Raw genomic sequence first — 23,223 nt, forward strand, 5'->3', positions numbered from 1 at the left:
TCCATAAAACAGAGCTAACCCTATCTTTCATATTAGGGTCTGTGCAGGTTAAATGAATGGAGCCGAGCACAGTGACTATGCTCTCTAAGTGTTAGTGATTATGACGGCCTTGAATTTAGCCACACCATCCGTGAAGTTCAGGAGGGACCACGCAGGATCACTGTGGAAGATTTCTGGGCTTGGGCTGGATCAGCACTCACAGAGGGAAACAGACATGGTCCTAGAGGGACTGTAAAGTAGTAGGAGGTCAGAAATTTGGGCTCGGCAGTCAGGCTTTCCTCCCTTCCGTCCCAGCTCTGCCATTTGTTCTCTTTCTTTCATGAGTTACTTACTCCCTTTAGGTCTTCCTTTTGTCAGCTGTTGAGTGGAAATAATAAAAGGAAATCTCTGAGAACATCACTTCAAGGCTCGTCTGAGGACTGAATGATTAAGTCCTGTAGGACTGGCTTATAGAAGAAGCCTTGTGAGCCTGGCATATAGAATATGCCCGCTACATGATAACTGAAATGTGAGTATTGGTGAGAAAGGCAAGCCAAGATCTCTGGGCAAGGATAATATGTACATGTATGCAAGATGGTAAACAGGATGTGAGGTAAGCGATCAGGTGCCAAAGAGAAGGTGAACAGAAGAAGTTTGGAAACCAAGGCAAAAGTGAAATCCTTCAGGACTTTGGTTGCTGCATCAGAAAGTGTAGGATGATGTAATATATATTTCCTGAACCTCTCTGCAAGCTATAACAGCAAAATGGAAAATGCTTTAGGAGCCGACTTTGGATTAGAGGGAATAGCTCGGGACACCTGGGGGCCTCAGCGGTTGAGCATCTGCCTTCTGCCCAGGGTGTGATCCTGGAGTCCCAGGATTGAGTCCCAAATCGGGCTCCCTGCATGGAGCCTGCTTCTCCCTCTGCCTGTGTCTCTGCGCCTCTCTCTGTCTCTCATGAATAAATAAATAAATAAATAAATAAATAAATAATCTTTAAAAAATAGAGGGAATAGCTCAAACAAATCTCAGCTTATGCACCAATTGCCTTTGAGGCCCCCCTGCATCTTTAGCTTGCTTCTTGTCTTTTCTTTCCCTGTCAGTTAAGAATCCAGTTATTTATTGAGCACCTTGGAATACAATGATAAGTGGCAGACCAGTTTCCTGTCCTCACAGAACTTCAAACTAACAGCAGATTCAGGCAATTAAATCAGCAGCCTCAACTCTGTGAGAATTTAGGGATTGGAAAATCTTCCTGGAAGAAGTTAGACTTAATGTGAAACTTGAACTTTAGAGGAGTAGGAATCTACTAATAAGGAGTGGGGGGAAGAGAACAAGATTCCAGGCCAAAGAGCAACATATGCGAATGCATAGAAAGAAGAGAGAACCAGGAACCTGGGGAATTTAAAGCAGTGAATAGTGCTGAAAATTGAGTTTGAAACCAAAAGCTGGAGAGGAGATAATGGTATAAAATTTAAGTTAGGGAATTTGGAATTTCATTCTGAGGTTAATGGGAAGACAATCACATGTTTATACAGAAGAGTGACATTTTGAAAGTATAATATGGGGAACAGAAGGAGCAGGACAGAAAGTCTACTACCTGATTTTGTAAAACAGTTCTATTGGAACCAGCCAAATCCATGCATTTACATATTGTCTGTGGCTGCTTCCAGGCCTTAAGTGCAGAGTGGCATAACTGACTCTCTGACCCTTTAAGAAAATGTCTGCTGGGGTGCCTGGGTGGCTCCTCAGTGAAGTGTCCCACTTTTGATTTCGCCTGAGGTCATGATCTTGGGGTCGTGGGATTGAGCCTCCTCCCTCCGTCTGCGCTGAGTGTGGAGCTTGCTTGAGATTCTCTTCCTCTGCACCCCCCCCCCCCCCCCGGCTTGTGTTATCATAAATAAATAAATAAGTAAGTACAGTTTTAAAGAGAGCAAGAAAAAGAAAATGTTTGCTGGTCCCAGGGAGATGGTTGCAGTAACTGAGTAAGACAACAGTGACCACCTTCGAGGAAGGCAGTAGGAATGTTGGAAAGGCAGACCAATGGAATTGGTGCCAAATTATCAATGACTGAAGAAATCATGACCCAGATATCAGCCGAGATAATCTGTTTTGCTTTTTAACTAGTTAAGCCCCAATTATACAACTTTTAAATAAAGGTACCTGCTGATAAGTTTTGCCAATTTCCCAGATGTCTATGATTTTAACATTACCTTGGGCCCTGCTCCTACTGATGGGTTCATTTATGCCCGGTGTCATTGTTTTGCGTGTGCTGTCTCCATGCTGTTCCTTTTGTCTTCAAGTGTGGCACTTGGCCCCATGATTTCTTCACTTACCCCTCCCCGCCAGCCTACTCACAAGGCATATGTTTGTGGGGAGGCGTGGGGGCCTAGGGATTATAGAAGGCTTACTAAAGATTTGGAAGACATGAGGGAGTCAAAGAAATGCAAGTAAGAGCATTGTACATTTAAAAAAGTATTTTAGGTGTTATATGAAGTTCCTATGTCTTCCATCTCTTTTCTCTTTCTCTTCTCTCTTCTAACTACTTCTTCCATTACCCCCAGGTGAATTTCTGAAGTAGAACATTTTGTCTCTTATGATCCTGTCTCCTGCTAACCTCATTCCTCAGTCATACTGCTCACAATGACTCATGAGGTTGTTTTCTTCTGAAAAGAATTCTACCAGCTATTGAGAAAATTGGTTTAACTTCACTATAGGAGCAAGATGTCTTAGAACCAGGGTACTGGGAACAGATTTGGATCAAACAGGTGTAATCTGACATGGCCAACTGGAGTAGCCAGGAAAGGAAGTAGTCCAAGGTGGGAGAGGAGGGCAGGTAACCAAGTAGGGAAACAAAGGTCATTTCCATGAGAGTAATGTAAATATCAGAACTTAGGGGAGGGTGAAGTTGTAAATAAGAGAGGAAGCCAGGTTGGGATAAGGAAATCAACCAAAATAATTCTATTGTAGACTGTTGACTCCTTGTGAAAAGAGACTGTATCTTAATTCTTGTTAGATATGTACCACTTAATACAATGTTAGACACACATGGTAGGGACACAAAAACTGTTTGATAAACTTCATGCCATTCCTGAAATCTGCTTCTTTTTGTGCTCCTGGGACTTTGCTATTTAGAACAATCTACTCTGTCTGGACAGATCAATCTACTCTGACTGAACAAATCAAACAACTTTAGTAAAAGAGTATTTATTTAACATGTTCTTCCTTCAAAAAGACCTAAACTAGGTCTCAATGTATTTGCATCACAGCAAAGTCACAATAAACAACTGTTAATATTACCACTACCGTTTATCAAATGCCAATTAGATTGGAAGTACATTAGCAGGTACTTACCTACCTTCTTTCATTTAAACTTCGTGGTGACCCTATTATTCATTTTACAGATGAGGAGACTCTGGCTCAAAGAGATTCTCTTTCCTGAGGTCATGATAAATGGCAGGCTGTTGGAGTTCAAAACTCTTGATCTCAATAATATTGGTATTAATAATACTGGTCTCAATAATACTAAATTCCAGTTGCCAAACTTTTGATCTCATTCTCTTGCTTAAAATCTGTTATAGTTTTATATCCTCCTGAGCAGAGTCTGCAATATTTAGTATGGTGTAATTTCTCTCACACAGTCCCTGCCTACTTTAGTGATTTTATCTTTTTTTTTTTTTTAATTTATTTATTTATTTGAGAGAGACAGCAAGAGCAAGAGAGTACAAGCAGGGGAAGCAGCCGAGGGAGAGGGAGAGGGAGAGGGAGAGGGAGAAGCAGACTCCCTACTGAGCAGGGAGCCGCACTCAGGGCTCCAACCCAGAACCCTGAGATCATGACCTGAGCCGAAGGCAGATGCTTAACTGACTGAGCCACCCAGATGCCCCCAGTGGCTTTATCTTTGATTGCTGTTTCCCTAAATGCATATTGAGTTCCAAACATTTCTGGTTCCTGCAGCCATGCTAACCTCCATGCTTCCAGGGTTTTGTCTGTTCTCCCTCTTTCTGAAACATTATTCCTTCCCATTTGCCTGACTGATAAAACCAGGGACAAAATTTCTAATCAGTTTCTCTGGGAGAACTCATTCATCATCTTTCTAGGTTTTGATTCTTCTATTAGTAAACTGAGGTAATATTTCCTACAGTTTGGGAAGAGGTTATTTGGGATGAATTGTGGCTTTGCCTCTCATTGGCTGTATCATCTTGGAAAGGTTACTTGATTTCTTTAAGCCTCAGGATTTTTTTCTCCATAAAATAAGATAATCATGGTTATTTAAAATAGCACCTGACACATAGTAAGTACTCAATTAGAGTGAGCCTGTATTGTATGGCTCTTGTGTGATTTAAATAAGGTTAACATACATAATGATCTAGTACAATAATTGTTAGCACACTGTGCTTAGTGATTTCCTGTTCAACCTTCAAGATTCAGCTCAAGTTCCCCTTGATAATGCTTCTCTGTAAGCATTCTGTACACTCCACACATGGTTAGTCATGTTGTCAGTGGTGCTCACATACCTTTATTTTCACTTATTATATCCCATATAATTATTGGCCTCAGTTCTCATTTCCGTGGCTAGCCTGGACTCCCTGATGACAAGGACTATTTTATTATCCACCCAAACTTAGCATGATTAGGTATTTTATGCACATTGGTTGATTGATTGAATGAACACATTCATTAGGAAACAGGAGAGGGTCTCAAGGAACTTCTGCCACTGGTACTAGTACCACTATGTAATATTTGTCGAGTATTACATGCTCATCTTGAGTGCCTGGTGCTCCTTAGCTCATTTAATTCTCACAAGAGCAATATTAGGTAAGCATTATTACCATTAAAATTTTTTTAAATTATGAAATCTTATCATTTTATAGGAAAAGTAACTGGTCAGAAAAGTAACATACTCAAAAGTCATATGGCTAGGAAGAGGTATAGAAAAAAATTGTGTCAGTAGAAAACTCTGCATTGCCTAAAGGACATCTTCTAGGTCATCAGATTCTTGTCTTTCATTGTCTTTGAGCTATTGCACATCCTTTCAGATTATCTGTTGGTAGCCTTTCGTCATATTTGAGCCATTTTACAACCCTGTATTAATGTGTTTCAGATTCTCTTTTGAACAGGTTATGACACCTGTCTGGTTACCTCATTGAATAAGTTAAGTAAAATCTCTGACTTTTTTTTTTTCCTTTTCTATCTGTATCAGAATTATGGTTCTATTAGCTTTTTCTGAGAATTATCTTTTAACAGAGACATAACTGGAATGCAACTCCGAGGCTTACCGACTTCAAGGCCCATTCTGCAACTCCAAGGTCTCCAGCTTTGTTGTGCACCGTAAGGGGGTGCTGGCTTTCAGATTGCAGGGTTCTTCAGATTGCAGTTCTACCTCCTGAAACTAGTTCTGTAGGGTTTTTTATTTTGCTTCTCTTTTTAAACTAGACTCCAGTTATTCTGTTTCAGGTAGTCTGAAAAACACTGCTTTGAACAACTTTTTTAGTAGAAGAAATAAAATACTTGTACAAAGCAAAATTGTAAACTAAGTTTCAAAGAAGGAGAGAAGAGGAAGAGAGAAATTCTGTCTGGAGGAATCTGTAAGTTTTATGAAGAAAGTGACATTCAGTTTGGGTCTTAAAATTAGGAATGCTTTTGACAGAGAAAGAGGGGAAAGTAAGACTTTTTTTTAGAGGTCTTTATTTATTTGAGAGAGAGCAGGAGTGGGAGTGAGAGAGAGAGAGAGCATGAGTGGGGTGAAAGGCAGAGGGAGCAGATGCCTCGCTGAGCAGGGAGCCTGTTGCAAGGTTCCATCTCTGTACTCCAGGATCATGACCTGAGCCGAAGGCAGCCGCTTAACTGACTGAGCCTCCCAAGTGTCCCAAGGAAAGACATTCTCTGTTTTGGAAGAGGCATGAACAAAAGCAAGAAGTCAGGAAAATGCACAGCATGTTTTGGGAATGGCTAGTGGCTGAATTGGGCTAGACTGAGTAAAGAATGTGAGAGGGAGAATATGAACCATGAGATTGGAAAGGTAGCTTTTAGCTAGAATGGAGGACCTCCATGCCATTCATTTATTTGATAGGCAATAAAGAGTAATAGAAAGCTTTGACTGAAAGCGAAAGAATAAGAAGATAATCAACAGCAAGTTAGAAGAATCCTGAAGAAGCATGAGGTTGGAGAGGTAGAGGCAATCTTTGAATGCCAAGAAAAGGAAAGATGTGAGATTACAAGGATTTGAAATCTTTTCCCTAACTTATGAATATTTATTCAGGGTCTGTTGTGTGTGAAACATGTGGTAGTAAGCATTAGGAGAACATGGGAAGAGAAGTTATTGTCCTGGTATACAAAAGCTTGAAGAGGGAAAATGTCAGAAAGATGTCAGAGATTCTCTGGGAAGGTATATAGGCCTAAACTTGGAGAGTGAAAGAGGAAGGGTAGAGAAGGTAAATATATGGAAGATCTTTAGCAAGTAGAATTGAGAGAATTTGGTGTCTACTTGGATGCAGAGGACTAAGCAGTGGGGAGAATTTAGGAAAATTGAGGTTTCTTGGATTTGGTGATTAGAGGCACAATTACTCCATAAACTGAGAAAAGTGAGAAAAAAGTATGGAGAGGAGAAAGGGGATAATTTTACTGCATTTGTAGAACCTGGAACACCTGGTATGATATTGGGATTAAAAATCTGGAGCTCAAGAAAGAAAGTGTAAGAGAGGTATCGTGTTAGTTGAGCTGATATTAGATACATGCCAATGATTGGAGAATAGAGGACAGAGATAAGTCAAGGCTGAGATAGGGTCCATATTGGGTGAGGCTATTGCCTTGAGTGGGTAGAAATGAACTGAGCAAAGTCAACTGCAGACTTTAGACCTCAGAATTAAGCAGAAAAGCCCATGTGTTATTGGGTGCAAGGACTCGTCAACTTGGAGGTGAAGAAGTCAAGGTCTAGGAGAATGCAAGAGCTTATTGAGAAATGAGAGCAAAGGAGGGGAATCAAGTTGAAGAATGTTTCCTAGGGCTTATTTTAGGGATAGGGTTGCCTTTGGAAGCGCTACTTTAGGCAAGCAGTGAAACTCCAAGGAGTTTAAGCAAGAGAAGATAGTCCTTCGATTCCCATGTAGAACACAGAGAGAACACAGAACTGGTGGGAAGCCATTCAACTCCCCAGGAACTCCTTAATTGTATATAAATTGGGGGGAAAACCATGAACTTCTCGGAGATAATTTTTCTCTGGAAACTAGTGGAAGGGCTGAGTTTTGGGTTCAGGGTGATGAAGCGATGACAGGGATGTCAGTGAGTTAACGCTTTGTAATTTTATATTGACATCCAAATTCAAAGAATGATTAGTTTCTCTTGTTGTAATGGTCATTACACACTAAAGAAGGGCAGATCTACCAAAAAAACAACAACAAAAACCCAAAAACCAAAAACCACATCTACATTGTTTAGGAGACAAGTGGTTTTGAACTTTATTTGTCCCCTCCACCTTTCAAATCAATATAGCAAATATTGAATGTAAACAGTTAGTGTTTTTAACTGTTGGTTATAGTTACTTATTTCTCAAGAATTTCTTGTATAATGAGCAATCAGAATCTACTCAATTGTTTTAAAAGTCTCCCGTGATGCTCTTAAATGTGCAGTCTTTGTTGAAAGAATTGATAATTTGGATTAAGACAGAGTGAATCGAAGTTAAATTCCTTTCACTTCTACCTTGATATATTGGGTGGGGGGACTGCTTTCCCTTTCTGTACTAGCAGAATACTGTGTGCATAAGATTGTGTTAAAAGCCAAGTCCTGATCATTTTTAAAATGTCACCTGGTCCAGGACTTCCTTTGCAAACCAGAGGTCAGTTCCCCTGTTGGAGCTTTTAAAAGGAAAGGTGAAGTAGTTCTTTAAATCACTTGATTGCCTTTTATTACCTGTGGGTAATCGCTCAGGATAAAAAATGAGGGGAAATATGTCATTCTTTTGCTCTTTTCCTTTGTAGATATAGATTATCAGTTCAGACTCTCCCTGAGCTGTAGAGCTTTGAATACCTGTAAGAATTCCTTGGCAAGCTGAGAAGAGTAGGGGAAGACATGTGAAGAGAGAATACATGCAGAGCACTTAACTTTGCAGGGTGCAGTGTAAGGTGCAAAGATGCATGAGACAGAAACTTTGTCTTCAGGCAACGTAAAATTCAGGTAACTTTAGTGATTGAACCCCCAGAACACAGCTGTGAGACTCTCCGTTGTGCTCTGGACTCTGATGGAACATATGTTGCCTTTCCCTTTGGTGATGGGCTTTGATAGTGAAGTGCTGTCCAGAACTCTGCTGGACTTCGGATGAATATGTAGTCGTATTTATTTCTAAATATGAAAAAGATTATTTTCTTACTCATGATAGCAATAAAGGTAAATTAGAAGTTGTAGGAGTAAGGCTGGAGCACAGGAGACCAGCTTGGTGATGGTTGCTCTGATTCAGACCGTGAATGCTTCTTCTGTGGGGCAGGAAGGGAGTCTTAGGTGACACAGTTGTTAGTGGGTCATGTAGCCTTGCAGAGAGATTGAGAGCCTCTCTAAGTAGTAGTGTGTCTGCAAACTGGTTATGGCCAAAGGTCCAAATTCTGAAGACTTCAGCTCACAACTAAATATGTAGGAGAAAAGCAAGTTTCCTATTTACATCAAACGATAATTTTTGTGCTAAAAAATTTGGCCATTTCATTTCAGTTTGGTATACATATTATTTTTGTGAAATACTTGATTTATATTTTAGGAGAAGAATTCAGTGATTAAGTTAAATATCCTGATGGTCTTTTCATTATTGATATTATAGTTTCTGATACGTTACATATAATTAGTACTAATAGTTAACATTTTCCTTACCCCACAATCCATTTCTTCCTACTTTTTGGTTATTAAACATTATGTTAGCATTTTGGGATACTCCACATGTGAAACATATTTGACAAAGTTTGAAGACATTTAATTGTAACAGTCTTTCAAACATTATTTTTTACCTTTTATTTTCTACCAATGAGAATTTTAAAATCTGCGACGAGAACCATACCTTTCCTTGTGGAAAATACATTCTCACAAGATGATTTCTTTTTATTAAAACTAGACTGCCTTCTTTTTAAAATTAAAAAAATTCTTAGTATATTGCAAAGTATAACAAAAGTATTTTGAAAAGAGATGGTAATTTTTCAAGACTTCCTTGTTGGAGGGCAAAAATGTGTTGTTGTTTTTTTTACCAAAATGCAAAGAATACAGACCTCAGGATTAAGTGGGAGATCTGAATGCAGCATATACATTTTCTTGATCCTTTAACTTTGTATATAGAGAGTGTCTAAAAGTAGGAACTTAAGTTAGTGATGAACGTCATTTAGATGTACAGGAGTGGGTTGATTATAGTAATACTATACTGAATGAACAAGCGTCATAATGACATTAAGAGATCAATTTGATTGGGTCATGGAAGAGAAATATATATTTTAAAAATACTGTCATGAAAATTTCTCTTGTTTTTTTCTTTTTAGTTATATTTAGGATAGATCCAAAAAATAAAAAATAAAGGATAGATCATATAAATGGTGCATGTGGACATATGACCAGCAAAGTAGTAGATTTACAGCACTACAGAAATTTGGAGTTGAGTATGTTTATCAGAGGATGGGTCGGGCAAGAGATGGTTTTTACTAAGGAATATTTCTAAATTCAAAAATTGCATTTTGCTATAAGGTCTATGAAAATGACATGACTAATTCAACTATCAACTTTATTTTTTTAAAAAATCATTTATTCATAGCAATAGAGGGAATTATATTCTGATTTTTATCATATGATACATGGGTTTTTCATGTTTTGAAACATTAAGCATAAACTCTAATATGTCTATAAGCAATAATACTTTACTGTTTGGGATCTAGAACTTAAAAAAGATACAGCTTCATAAATTTCCAAAAACAATGATAGATAGTGCCAGTCTGAAGAAAATGTAGTGAAAAGTAAATGCTCCAAAGGCAGAATAATGTGAAAAAAGAGTTACAATCTATTTCTGGGTTGGTTAATCTTAATTAGCATATTCTATATGAATGAGGGCCATTTATAATGTGTATAGGTCATTTTTATGTTTCTTTTTCTGTCACTTGTTTGTTAATGCCCATTATCTTTCACTTGAGTGACTGGTCTTTCTTTCCTCACGTTCTAGGAGCTTGTTATTTATTAAGGAGATTAGCCTTTTACCTGTGACTTGAGCACCACATCTTTTTTCCTGGTTTGTTTGTTTGTTTGTTTTAAATATTTTATTTATTTATTCATGGGAGACACACAGAGAGAGAGAGAGAGAGAGAGGTAGAGACACAGGCAGAGGGAGAAGCAGGCTCCCTGCAGGGAGCCCGACCTGGGACTTGATCCTGGGTCTCCAGGATCACGCCTTGGGCCAAAGGCAGGCGCTAAGCCACTGAGCCACCCAGGGATCCCCTCCTGGTTTGTAATTTGTGTTTTGACTCTGTGTCTGTTATTATTATTATTTTTTACCTCATAGTGTTTTTTTTTATTCTTAATTAGATTTATTAATATTTTGTGGCTTCTAGATTTTGAATCATAGTTAGGTTTTTCCATTCCAAAATAAGAAGAGAATTCACCTGTGTTTTCTTTTTTTAAATTTTTATTTATTTTTATTTTTTCATATTTTCTTGTAATACATTTGAGTGTTCATACTTTAAATATTTGCCCCATTTGGAATTTATCTCATACAATATGAGAGATTTAACTTAATTTTTTTCCAGATGATACACATTTATTAAAAAGTCCCATCTTATCTCACTGATTTGAGATGCCACTTATTTGGGTCTATTTCTGGGTTTTCTAATCAATTCCATTAGTCTATTCCTATAGCAATCCCAGGGTGTTTCATTATTGAGGTTCTATAATTTTATTTTTTAAAAATATATAGAAAGCTATTTTTCCTTTTTGAAAGAGTTTTTCTGGCTATTTTTGTTTGTTTACTTTTTTCATACAAGCTTTAGAATCAGCTTGCCCTATTCCAGAAAATAGCCTCTTGGTATTTTCATTGAGATTGCAATAAATTTAAAAATTTAAATTTAAAAATTTAAAGGGAAAATTGATATATATTGACTTTTCCAATCTGAAAACATAGTCCATCTTTTCATTTATTCAGGTCTACTTTTGGATCCTGCAAGAACGTTTTAAAGTTTTCCTCATATAAGCTTTTCATATTCCTTTTTTTTTTCTTTTTTGTACCCTACACGTTCAGAGAAACTTCTCTAGTAACAAACTATAGAAATGATCCCTGAAAGTATAGTCTCTTATATTCCTTATAAAATTTATTCCTAGGCCTTTTACATTTTTTGCTTCAATTGTAAATGGAATCTTTTCTTTCTTTTATTTGTTAAGAGGATATTGTGTGTGTACAACACATGTATATACATATGTATTTATATATACATATATGTACACATATGCATAAATGTCACAGATTTTTATAAATTAATTTTGTATCCAGCTTCCATACTTAATTTTCTGTTGTTTATTTTCTCAGTTGATTTTCTTGGGTTTCCTAAGTATATAATCATATAATCCACAAATAATAACAACTGTATAATCTTTTTTCCCCAGCAGTTTTTTACTTTCTCTCTTTAGTTAGTTAGTTAGTTCCCTTGACTGCTACTGCAAGTATCACTGTATTAGCAGTAGGAGAGTGGGTATCCCCTTGTTCCTTTCTTGACCTGAACAAGAGCCCTCCAGTGTTTCCCCGTTCAATCTAAACTAGCTTTGAATCTTAGAATTAATTGCTAGTAAGACATTAATTACTACTTTGCTCTACCTGGAAAACTGGCAGTTTGGTCCACAATAAGGTCCATGAATGTTTAGCAGTAAAGGTTTGGTAAAATACATCATGGTGCATCCATTGAGTGGAATCGTCTGAGCAATTACAAAATAATGTGTATAGTTTAGTCCTTTTTGTTGTTTAAAAAAATCAGAGTATATACATGTATGCTTGGAAAACTCTGGGAGGATATTCAACAAACTGATCTTAAAGTTATGAATACATTATTGCAGCATTATTTACAATACCCAAAATATGGAAGCAACCTAAGTGTCCATTGATAAATGAATAAAGAAGATGTGGAATATTACTTAGTCATAAAAAAGAATGAGATTTTTGCCATCTATGACAACATGGATGGACCTAGAGGGCATTATGCTTAGTGAAATAATTTAGACAGGGAAAGACAAATACTATATGATTTCACTTATATGTGAAACCTAAAAAACCAACTAAACAAACAAAGCAAACCAGATCCATCAACACAGAGACCAAACTGATGGTTGCCAGAGGTGAGGCAAAATAGGTGAAGGGGAATGGGAGATACACGTTTCTGGTTATGGAGTAAATAAGTCATGGTAATGAAAAGTGCGACATAGGAAATATCATCAATGGTATTGTAATAGTGTTGTGTGGTGACAGATGGTAACTACACTTATGAAGGGCATAGCACAATGTATAAAGTTGTTGAGTTACTATGTTGTACATCTGAAACTAATGTAACATTGTGTGTCAACTATGCTTCAAGAAAAAAGAAAGGAATAAATAAGATTATAGAACAAAAAATGTTATGAACATAAACTACTGACTGGTAATATCGATTTCAGTATCTGTAAAAGTTTTTAAAAATTCATGAAAACATTTTGGCACAATTAAAAAAACAAGTTAGAAATTAAGAAAAATAGATTCATGTTTTTCCCTTTCTCTCTGTTCTGGATCTCTTTCTGCTATTTTAATTTTATTTTGTTTATCCTTACTCTTTGCAAAGTGGTACTCGTAGTGTACATAGTGATGATAGTATAGAAAGGAGTTTACAAGATAGAATCCACAAGGAAAAAGAAAAGAGAAAAGTCTACAGTAGATCAGACATTTCAGTAAATTATGGAAACCAGAAGTTGGCTGATGGAGATAATTGACTTGACAGAGTGGAACAGGGGCTAATCAAAAGTGCTTTGAGGAGCCTTGGCACTTACCAGGGAAGGCAGGAGTGAGGTGCAAGCCTGAAGGAGAGTTGCCTGAAAGTTGTTTATAAGGCTCTTGGACACCACTGGGTCCCTTCTTGCCTCTCATACAGCATTGTGCATTCATGCATGTCATACTGACCATACTACCACTAACACAATCCCTCTGTGAAATATGAAGTTTCTTTTCTGGAGAACGGTGTTTATCTTTTGATGGAGAGTTCCTGTAACAGAAGGGCTGATCAGAGACTGGGAAAGAAAGATATTTTTTTTCATGGTAATGCAGTATTTTATTTATTCTGTTCATTAATAACTAATATTTGGGAACATTTATAAGATTAATGGAATTTAAGAGAAGTTCGGCTTTTTTTATATTTCGGTATCAGTTGCTAATAAGAGATAAAGTATTATGTTCAAAATTATTACATCAAAAACTTATAATAAGTGTTTGGTATTAGTCTACATACAATTTAGTTTTTGGCATAAAGTTCTTTGGCTGCAAGAAATAACATGTGGCTCACTTCACTAATAGGATTACCCCTTAATACTGGGATGGCCTCTTCTTGATATTTATTCTGCTGTTGATTTTTAGCATAGTTACCTATGATTATATGAATGGAGTTAAGTGGAGAGGTACTCATCATTCTTATTCCAAATAAGAGTACATAACCGATTACTATAGTAATGAGGTAGATGGGCAATGCAACCGCCCAATATTTTTGAGGCCAGTAGGTTAAGCCTAAGGAGTTTAGCCAAGGTTCAGGAATAAAAGCCCACACAAGATATAGTATGAAGCCAAATTGGGAGCTTAAGAAAAGAACAAAGCCATAAATAGCTCTTTCTGGCAATGGCGATGGTGAGTTTTCCACCATTTTCCCTGTGGCTTTAGACAATCTGTGAGAAAGAAACAGTTATCATCAGTGATCACACCCCTTTGTCACTGGTCTGTTGTAGCCTCATCACTTTGCTATGGGCACTGCCTCTGCATTTTTTTCCCCTAACCTAAACCACTGCATGCTGCCATCCTGTGCCAAAAAATATGTTTGAAATAGAAACTTCAGTAGAAGGTTGGAAGATAAAGATAAGTAATTCTCCTGGTCCAGGATTTCTGAATCTTGGTGTGACTGACATTTGGGATTGGAAATTCCTAAATGTGGGAAGGCTGTGCAGCCTCCCTGGCCTCTACTCACTAGGTGTCCATGCATGCCTCATTTCCCTGTGATGACAACCAAAAGCATCAGCAGACATTGCCAAATGGCTGGGGTGGGGGAGAATCAACACCTCCCATCCTTGCCCCAATTGAGAACCTCTGCCTTAGACAATAGATAATAGAAAAGATGGGGTGCTTGGGTGGCTTAGTTGGTTAAACATCTGACTCTTGATATCCGCTCAGGTCATTTTTTTTTTTTAAGATTTTATTTATTTTTTCATGAGCGACACACACACAGAGAGAGGCAGAGACACAGGCAGAGGGAGAAGCAGGCTCCATGCAGGGAGCCTGACGTGGGACTCCATCCCAGGTCTCCAGGATCTCACCCTGGGCTAAAGGCGGCGCTAAACCTCTGAGCCACCCAGGCTGCCCTCAGCTCAGGTCTTAATCTCAGGGTTGTGAATTCATTCATGCCCGCATTGGGCTCCATGCTGAGTGTGGAGCCTACTTAAATAAAAAAAGAAAAGAAAAGAAAGCTGTAGAGATAATCAGTGAGATAAAAGCACAATAAATCTAGAGAATAATAAAAGTCCTAACCTCCTGCTGAATAGAGTTCACAAAGAACATAGAAAATGAGGAGGAAATTAGCAAAGAAATAATAATAAAAAAAAAATCTGCAGGTAAGATTGAAAGCACCCCTGGAGGTCTAGCACAATCAAAGAAAAAAGGCCCGTTCTAAAGCAAAAGGCACATTGTGAAATTTCAGATTATAAAGATAATAGGAAGATTCTAGAAAGAAGAACTGGCTACATACAGAAGAAGGGGAACCAGAAAGACATTAGGCATTTATTTCAGTGGCAACACTAGAAGTAAAAGACAGTGGGGGACAGTGCTTTTAAAATGCTGAGGAAAAATGATCTTTATCTTATCCAAATTATCAATTGAGGATGAGAATTAGGATACAGATATTTTCAGACATGCAAGCACGCTAAAATAGTTTATCTTCTATACACATTCTCCAAGTCAACTACTGAAATCTGTGCTTCAGCAAAATAAGAGTGTGAACTTCCAATGTTTGAGCATTGAAGATATTATTGATGGGTGTTTGATATGTTGAAGCATCTGGATAAAATTTGGGTCAGATACATTAAAAATAAGTGAAAAAGAAAAGCAATTATTAACTCCAGGGAGACCAGGAGATTTTCAAGAGAAGCACCATTATGGCAGCTTACTAGATTCAGTAGTGTACTGTATTTATGTTGACAGAATGATCAAAACACAAATTATTGATTTGAATAAAAGTTGTGACATAGCTGTGTGAGAAGGGTAAGGGCAAAGTGGTGGTGGTGGTATGCATAAAAGAGCTATATCCTCAAAATTCCATGACAAGAAGTCAATAAATAATGTCTAAAAATGGAAGCAGGAAACATTGATATAAGCATATTGTTTAGGAAATGAACACCTGGTAGGGTTATGTGGAGCATGGGGTGGAACTGGTGGGAGGAAATTGGTTAAGGGGCTGATGGGACTCAAGTGTTTTTGTTATAAGCCTTTATGAACTATTTGAGTATTCACTTATATGTATTACTTTCATTAAAAATGCACACAAAAGCAATACATACATATTATAGGAAAAAGTTACATAAGATAAGCAAAAACCCCACAAAAGACATAAGGATCTTACCCACCCAGAGATAACCATTGGTAATATCCTGAAATATTTTTTCTTGAAAAATTCTGAAAAACAAATGAAAGGACTTTTAAATACTTTAAAAACTCACAAATTTTTGATACATGAAAACTATCAATACTAATTTAAAAAGTAGTGCGTGGGGTTATTCATTTTTAACTAACTCAATCTTTCTGATCAAAATGCTTGCTATTATTTTGGTTATATCTTCTCTAACAAGAGGGTGGAGAATTGAGGCAGTTTTCCAAAATACTTCTGCCTTAATTATCTTGTTATTTTAGGAAGAAACAGCGTTTGGTCTCAGTTTTTCTAAACAATTGCCTCCATTTAGTAGTTTAGGAATTTTTTAAAACAAATTCATCAGGAAAATTTATCTTCAACAAATGGCATTGGGAAAACTGCACAGCTACATGCAAAAGAATGAAACTGGACCATTTTCTTATACTATACAAATATAAGCTCAAAATGGATGAAAGACCTAAAGGTGAGACCTGAAACCATAAAAATCCTAGAAGAATACACAGGCTGTGATTTCTCTGATATCGGTCATAGCAACATTTTTCTAGATATGTCTCCTAAGGCAAGGAAAACAAAAGCAAAAGTAAACTACTGGGACTACATCAAAATAAAAAGCTCTGCACAGCAAAGGAAACAGTCAACAAAACTAAAAGACAACCCACTGAATGGGAGAAAATATTTGCAAATGACATACCCAATAAAGGGTTAGTGTCCAAAATATATAAAGAACTTAATCATATCAATACCAAAAAAAAAAAATCCATTAAAAAATGGGATGAAGATATGAATAGACATTTCTCCACAGAAGACATAAAAATGGCCAACAGGCACATGAAAAGATGCTCAACAGCACTTATCAGAGAAATGCAAATCAAAACCACAGTGAGGTATGGCCTCACACCTGTCAGATGGCTAATATCAAAAACACAAGAAACAACAAGTACTGGCAAGGATGTGGAGAAAAAGGAACCTTTTTACACTGTTGGTCAGAATGCAAGACTGGTGCAGCCACTGTGGAAAATAGTATGGAGTTGCCTCGAAAAATTAAAAATAGAATTACCATATGATCTACTAATTGCACTATTGGATATTTACCCACAGAGTACAAAAACACTAATTTGAAAGGATATATGCACCCTTATGTTTATTGCAACATTATTTACAATAGCCAAAGTATGGAAGCAACCTAGGTGTCGGATAGATGAATGGATAAAGGAGATATAGTGTGTGTATGTATATGTGTGTAAAGATGGGTAAAATAGGTGAGGGGGATTAAGAGTACACCTATGATGAGCAATGAGAATATATAATTATTGAAGCACTATGTTGCTCACCTGAAACCAATATAACACTGCATGTTAATCATGGAATTAAAAAAGAAAAACCAAGACACACACGCAGTAACAAGAATACATTACTTAGAGAGTAACAAATAAAATAAACCCTATTTCTTTACATAGTAACAAATACAATAAACCATATTTCTTGTCTAGAGTGTATGCAGAAAAAAAAATTGGGGGAGGGGATTTGCCTTAAAGGAATTTTTGTATTTTTTTTTCTCTTTTTAAGGAAAGATAATTTCATTTCTCTGAACTATTTCAAGACCAAAAGTTTAAGAAGTGCAGGTCAGCTTTGATACCTCACAGTTAAGAAGGAGAAAAACTTAAGATAGTAAATAACAGACTTTGGGGCAACTGTCCTTGGAAGGAGAGCATTGGTAAAACACAGTTAAGACTTAAATGTGAATAATGAAATGAATATTTTTAAAGAAATTAAGCTGCATTACAGTTTTGATGAAAAATATGCAGTTGATATAGTTTTCTACCTCCTAAGGTCATTGTGTTTTGATTAGTTTAAAAGTTTCAAAATTCAACTAATGTTTACTGAATTCCTTTCCTTATCTGAGGCCTTGTCCTTGATGTATTCACTGACATGCTCTGTGTAATCTCACAACAATCCTGCAGATTTGATGGTGCATTTGTAGAGGCCTAACAAGAAGGAATATAGTGGGACATAGAGTATAGAGTGGATTTTTGTGGGTTTACTTGGCTTTGGCTACTGCTTTGGGTGTTAGAAAATATGCATATTAAACATAATGATGGTGCATTTATCAGAAAAAAACAGAGCAACTATCAGCCACTGCAGACAAACACAGGGGAGGGTCTGGAGGAGGTATCTAGAGGCAGAGTCTGGAGATGACAGGTGCAATCTGTGTATGTAGCGCTGCCCCCACAGATGTACACACACAACCAACCACAGAGTGAGCTTATAGCCCCATGAATACATAAAGCATATGTGGGGCAACCCAAGTTGTCAAGGACTGTGTGAAGCAAATATGATGGGACAGGTTGTGGTCAAAGGCCACTATTGCCCTAGTACTTCCTGAGAGTCTTGGGGAGAAAAAGAAGACATGGGCTGGGGGCTGCAGGATCTTCCACCCTGCTTGATTGCCAGCAGGCCGCTGTCTCTATAGGGTAGAACAGGCTTTGTCTTTTTCTTTTCTTTTTTTCTTTTCTTTTCTTTTCTTTTCTTTTCTTTTCTTTTCTTTTCTTTCTTTTCTTTTCTTCTTTTCTTTTTTTCTTTCTTTCCTTCCTTCCTTCCTTCCCTTCTTCCTTCTTTCTTTCTTTCTTTCTTTCTTTCTTTCTTTTGGCTTTGCCTTTCTAGGTCAGTCAGAGGTACATTTGCCAAGATTGGGGTCTGCAGAGGTAATTATGAATTATCCCCATTTTATAGATGAGGAAATTGAGCCTCAGTGAGATTAGTTTAGCTAATGTGTATGTGTGTGCATGTAAATATTAGGTAAAACATATTAACTGTATTGATAGACATTTCTTACAAATAACTTCCCTACATTATTAAGAGTAGTGCTTACTAATTAACATTAGAACTCCTCTCTTTCCAAAAAGAAGTATTTATGATTACTTTTCGCAAATTCTAACAGCCCAAATATACTTCTTCATTATTTTATTGTATTCAAAAAATTCCATCCTGTTGATCGAGAATATTTGAAGGTTTTTGAGGCTGTATATAGCAGGTCAGAGAGCTGCTATTGAACGGCAGACTTTCAATTGCGCTGGGCAACTTGGAATTCTGTGCCAGCACCAAAAATTGAGATCCTCCATCCTCGCCCGGACAGCAGCGGGACTCCAGGTGTTGGGTGTAGGTGGAGTGCTAGGGCACTCTCTGGGGTGGTTTTCAGGGGTTCGGGAGGAGGCGGCTCGGAGGGAGGACGAGCCTCTTCCACACACGCCCCCTACCCAGCTGGGATGCACCTGCAACCCCAGCAAGAACTGGGCGGACTCGGCTCTGGCCAAGTCAGACGTGGCACGGAAAATCTGCAGCTGGCCTTTTCCTGTCCTCTCGCTTATAAATATAATATAAACTCATAACCTGAAAAGAGTCTCCATTACGTGGTGAGCCCAGGTCCTGCCCGCTGCGGAACAGGGCCCGGACCGTCCTCACCTGCTCGTCTGGCTCGCGCTGTGGGAAGCGGGAGAGCCGCACGCCCGGTCCCCGGCGAGGTGTGCTCGCCTCGGGCGTTCCCGGCTCTGCGCCTCCGGGACCGAGCGCTGCCCTCGGAGGTCGGCCCCCGCAGCCGGCCCGGGCCCCGCCCACCTTGGCCGCGGGTCGCAGCCGCCGCGAGCGGGAGCCGGAGCCGGAGCCGGAGCCGGAGCCGGAGCGGGAGCGGGAGCCGAGCCGGAGCCCGGGCGGCCGCGGCCCCTTTAAGGAGCCGCCGTGCGGAAACCCGAGCCCGCAGTCCGGGCGGGCGCGGCGGCCGCGGCGGTAGCTGTGGTCTCGGGCTGCTCCCCGGCCCGCCGAGCAGCTCGCGGGGGCTCGGGCCGGAGGACCAGGCTTCGGCGGCGCGCGTCGCTCTCCCGGCCGGTGCACCGCGCCCGCGCGCCAGGCGCCCCGGACCCGGCACAGGGCACAGGTGACGCCGTTTGGAGGGGCTCGGGGCCGAGGGCGGGCTCGCTGCGCCCCGCGCTCCCCCGCGCTCCCCCGCGCTCCCCCGCGCAGCCCCGCGGCCAGGGGCGCCGCGGCTTCCCGTCCCGGCCTAGCGCGGCCGCCGGCTGGGGCGCGCGGAGCCGGGTGGGCGCCCCGCGAGGGCGGCGGGGGCGCGGGTGCAGCAGGTGTGCGGCCGCGCAGCATCCTCGGGCCCGCGCCCCGCGGTGTCGGCCGGGGGGCGGGCGCGGGGGCGCGGGGGCGCGGGGGGCGCGGGGGCCTTCTCGCCGGAGGCCGGGGCACCGCCGGGTGCACCGAGTGGGTGAGTCTCCCCCCTCGCACCTCCCCCCAACTACAGAAAACAACACGCTCTTATTCACCCTGGTCGTCTCAAGTGGGTCCCATTTTCAGTCGCCTCATGCTGAAGAGTCTACTGGGAAAGATCCTGGGCTCTATTCACAGCACCACTGTGGCAGCCCCGGTGAGTGATTACACTGAAAGCCTCGGTTTACCCCGCCGGGAAATGGGATCCAGCATGCCAGCATTTTCCTACAGCCCCAAGAGTGTGGGGGAACCTCCGGGAAAGTGCTTAGAATTGTCGAAGTTCCTTAAAGGGTCACTGTTGCGGACCAGGAGTTTTTTGTTTTTGTTTTTGTTTTTTTTCCCCCTCAGTGGTCCACATGTGAGTGTTAATGCAGCTCACATACTTACGTGAGACTACAAATTGTTCCTAAGGAGTGATCTTTGACAATGTTTAAATGAATCTGATACCAGTTTGGGGACAAGAGGGGAGAGTTTGTGTGGATGTTAGGAGTTGATGCGTGAAGCAGGAAAAAAAGCTGTCATTTTAGTGAAATCTTCACTCAGTCATAAATGGAGTTGAGAAAAATCGATCTGGGATTGTGTGTGTGTTGAGAGATAACTGCTGTGTGAGCAATGGGATAGGTTGGAATGCAGCTTCATCTTTATGTAGCCAGTTAAGGTTAAATGACCGAAAACCTCCATTCCCTTCTAAGTGTGAAGTAGAGGTTTTTTTCCCCCTTGTTAATCGTTTCATTTAATTGTAGGGATGAAACTAAATTAGACAAGTGGACTCCTGCCATGCTAGAAAATTAGAAAGAATGGCTCCAGGAACACTGACTTACTCCGACACCCCCCTCCCCATGCCATCAGATGACCCAGAGAATATATTTACAGAGCGCATCTTTTCTTCCTACCCCTGCGACTCCTTTTGCCACAATACCCCCGTCCAGTGTTGGAATCCTTACTGTGTGATCTTGTACAAATTTCACCTGTCTAGAGCCGGACATCTGGCATCCAGCTGCTCAGTCGGTCGTAATTGTGTACACGATGAGCTTTCTGTTCCTATCACTTTAACTGTAAGCCTCTTTGCGGGAAGGTTAAATGGCTCTTCCAAGCTAAAGCTGAGTACTTGGAGGTGCCTAGGAATGGTGGGGGTCAAGGGCTGAAGCTAACCGGAAGAAGCTGGGTCTTCTCAATACACCCTGGAGTACCGACGCAAGAGTCAGCCTATCTTTTCCTTCCTTCTCTGAAATCACCAATGGAGAGAGATTCATTTGTTTACCAAGGTAAACAGAGGCCTGACTCAGTGCTGATGAAGAGCATTCCCACCAAAGGACTAGGGAGGAGGACTTGGTGTAGTTGGGTGTGGGGTGGGGGAATGGAGGGCCTGCCTGGTAGTCCGGCAACCAGAGAGGTAGTGAAGGAGCCCCCAGGTTCCCAACTCAGAAGTGAGAAAGGGGATGGGTTACAGAAAGGGACCAGCGATGGAACTTCCTGGCAAATTCTGGAAAGTGCCCTAGGTGTTACTTCCCTTTCTCTTTCCCTCTGAGCAAGTTTCTTGCCCTTCTGAGTCAAGTGCAGCTCTTTCCTCCCCTAGTGCTCTGCAAGGGGACTACCCTAGGTTTATGTTCCACCAGCAAAGCTGGCATTCCAAGTATGAGAGGAAACTGAGCAGGTTTCGTAAGAAACCTTCAGACCTCAGTGTCTCCTTGTCCTCTTCTTCTCAACTTAGTGTTCCATGTCCTACAGATTTGGCTTTGATATCTCTTGGAAGGTTAAAAAGCAGGGTAGTCATTTTGGCTGAAAAAAGTAAACTGAACAGTCTACAGGAAGATACACAAAACTAGTTTTCCTATGGAGGAAGATAATGAATGAATGGTCTGGGGGAGAATTGTGGGCAGTTGGACAAGGAAAGGCAGGGGCGGGGAGTGGTGGAGTTGTGCTGGACAGCTTGTGCCCTCGTCCTTGAGAGAGGAAAGATGCCACCACACAGGGAGAGCCACCTTGCTGTGCTTCCCCTCCTTCCATTTGCCTTGCAAGAGGAAGAAGATGGCAGTATGGAGGTGGAGTAACCATCTGTTCTCAAGGATGGGGACCACTGGAGATGAGCTATATTCACCTGGCATTGGTCTCAGGCACTCAATGTATTACACCCGAGAACACATTACATCAGGAAAGCGAGGTTAATTTTGTAAGAAAACCTAAGGTATTGTGAGAGTGACTTTGGTGGTGTTTCTTTCTTTCTTTCTTTCTTTTTTTTTTTTTTTTTTTTTTATCTTGTTGGAGATGAAAGGTAGCACACAAAGAAATGGAGTCCTGCTGCTCAGAGGTTTGTTATTCATAGTGAGACAGTTGGATGTTCTGCAAGCAGATCCCAGACCTGAAAAGAAGGCAGGAATAGCAAGGGAGTTTTGTTTTGTTTTTTTTTTTCCTCAGAACATTGGTCTGTTCAAGGAGAAGGCGATCCTTTGGATACATGAGAAGGAGCTTGTGAATCATTGTAAAAGGCCAAGGTTTGTGAAAACAGCGGGTGAAGAAGACAGCTGGAAGTCTGTTCAGAGCTTGAGCTAGCATGAGGGAAGGGAGTTTGTCGAGCAGTGGGATGGATAGCAAGGGGGTAGTCTGACTACAGGGATAAAGGCTGTCTAAAGCAGTGTTTCAGAGTTTTCGGATTACAACACAGTACAAAATGGGTTTTTGGACCACAACCCAGGATGTAAGTAAGTGTATGTGAGTCTGAAACCAGTTTCATGAAATGATACATACCCTTACCCTGCATAGCATTCTGTTTTCTGTTTCTCTTTCTATGCTTTCTGTTCCTATTCAGTGTTCTGAAAAACTCATCATCCGTTAGTGGATCAGAGTCCACTGCTTAGAGATGTTTGCCTAATGTTTGGATAAGCAGGTTGCATTGGGGTTGGAGATGCTCGAGGGGAGCATAGAATTGATAGGGAAATCTGGACCTCTGTTGGTGGAGACAGGAGGAAGTGTGGGAACTCATCTGGTGTCTCATAGCAGGACTCATATTAGTGAAGGCAGCAGGATGGACAGGTGCAGAGGGGAACTTCCTACTGGTTCTATCCACATCAAAGCAAAATAGTTGGTTTTGAGGGAAAAGGAAGCATGGAAGGAGTAAACTTGG

At 40.3% G+C, this 23,223-nt stretch overlaps 2 protein-coding genes and 2 pseudogenes across 17 annotated transcripts in view; 1 reads left to right on the forward strand and 3 right to left on the reverse strand.

Annotated features, from left to right (window-relative positions):
- TLCD4 (TLC domain containing 4) overlaps positions 1-23,223 on the forward strand; it is a 103,437-nt gene that overhangs the window by 14,284 nt on the left and 65,930 nt on the right. Inside the window, exons 1-2 of one of the 10 annotated variants that reach the window (XM_077905528.1) lie at positions 19,145-19,249; positions 20,137-20,259. The exons of 6 other annotated variants lie outside the window; for them this stretch is intronic. The gene's annotated coding sequence lies outside the window, so the exon portion shown is untranslated. Of the gene's footprint in view, positions 1-19,144; positions 19,250-19,610; positions 19,768-20,136; positions 20,260-22,540; positions 22,595-23,223 lie in introns of those variants that run through there. 3 more of the 10 variants (XM_077905527.1, XM_077905532.1, XM_077905531.1) reach the window with 3 other exon arrangements.
- The window catches only part of LOC144318506 (uncharacterized), a 110,321-nt gene continuing 92,052 nt past the window's right edge, over positions 4,955-23,223 (reverse strand). For 3 of the 7 annotated variants that reach the window (XR_013384473.1, XR_013384464.1, XR_013384465.1), the window contains 2 exons: positions 12,991-13,202; positions 4,955-5,451 (listed from right to left, as the gene is read on the reverse strand). Coding sequence is in view for 2 of the 7 variants with exons in the window: in XM_077905534.1 (XP_077761660.1) it covers positions 12,959-13,202; positions 15,817-15,865 (293 nt within the window). In the remaining 5 variants the exon portion in view is untranslated. Of the gene's footprint in view, positions 5,452-10,538; positions 13,203-15,816; positions 15,866-21,957; positions 22,462-23,223 lie in introns of those variants that run through there. The other 4 variants (XR_013384470.1, XM_077905535.1, XM_077905534.1 and 1 more) reach the window with 3 other exon arrangements.
- Positions 11,182-11,276, reverse strand: LOC144319846 (small nucleolar RNA U3; annotated as a pseudogene).
- LOC144318505 (phosphatidylinositol N-acetylglucosaminyltransferase subunit P pseudogene) lies at positions 13,411-14,243 on the reverse strand (annotated as a pseudogene).

Source organism: Canis aureus, chromosome 8, assembly GCF_053574225.1.
Source record: "Canis aureus isolate CA01 chromosome 8, VMU_Caureus_v.1.0, whole genome shotgun sequence".
Taxonomy (NCBI): domain Eukaryota; kingdom Metazoa; phylum Chordata; class Mammalia; order Carnivora; family Canidae; genus Canis; species Canis aureus.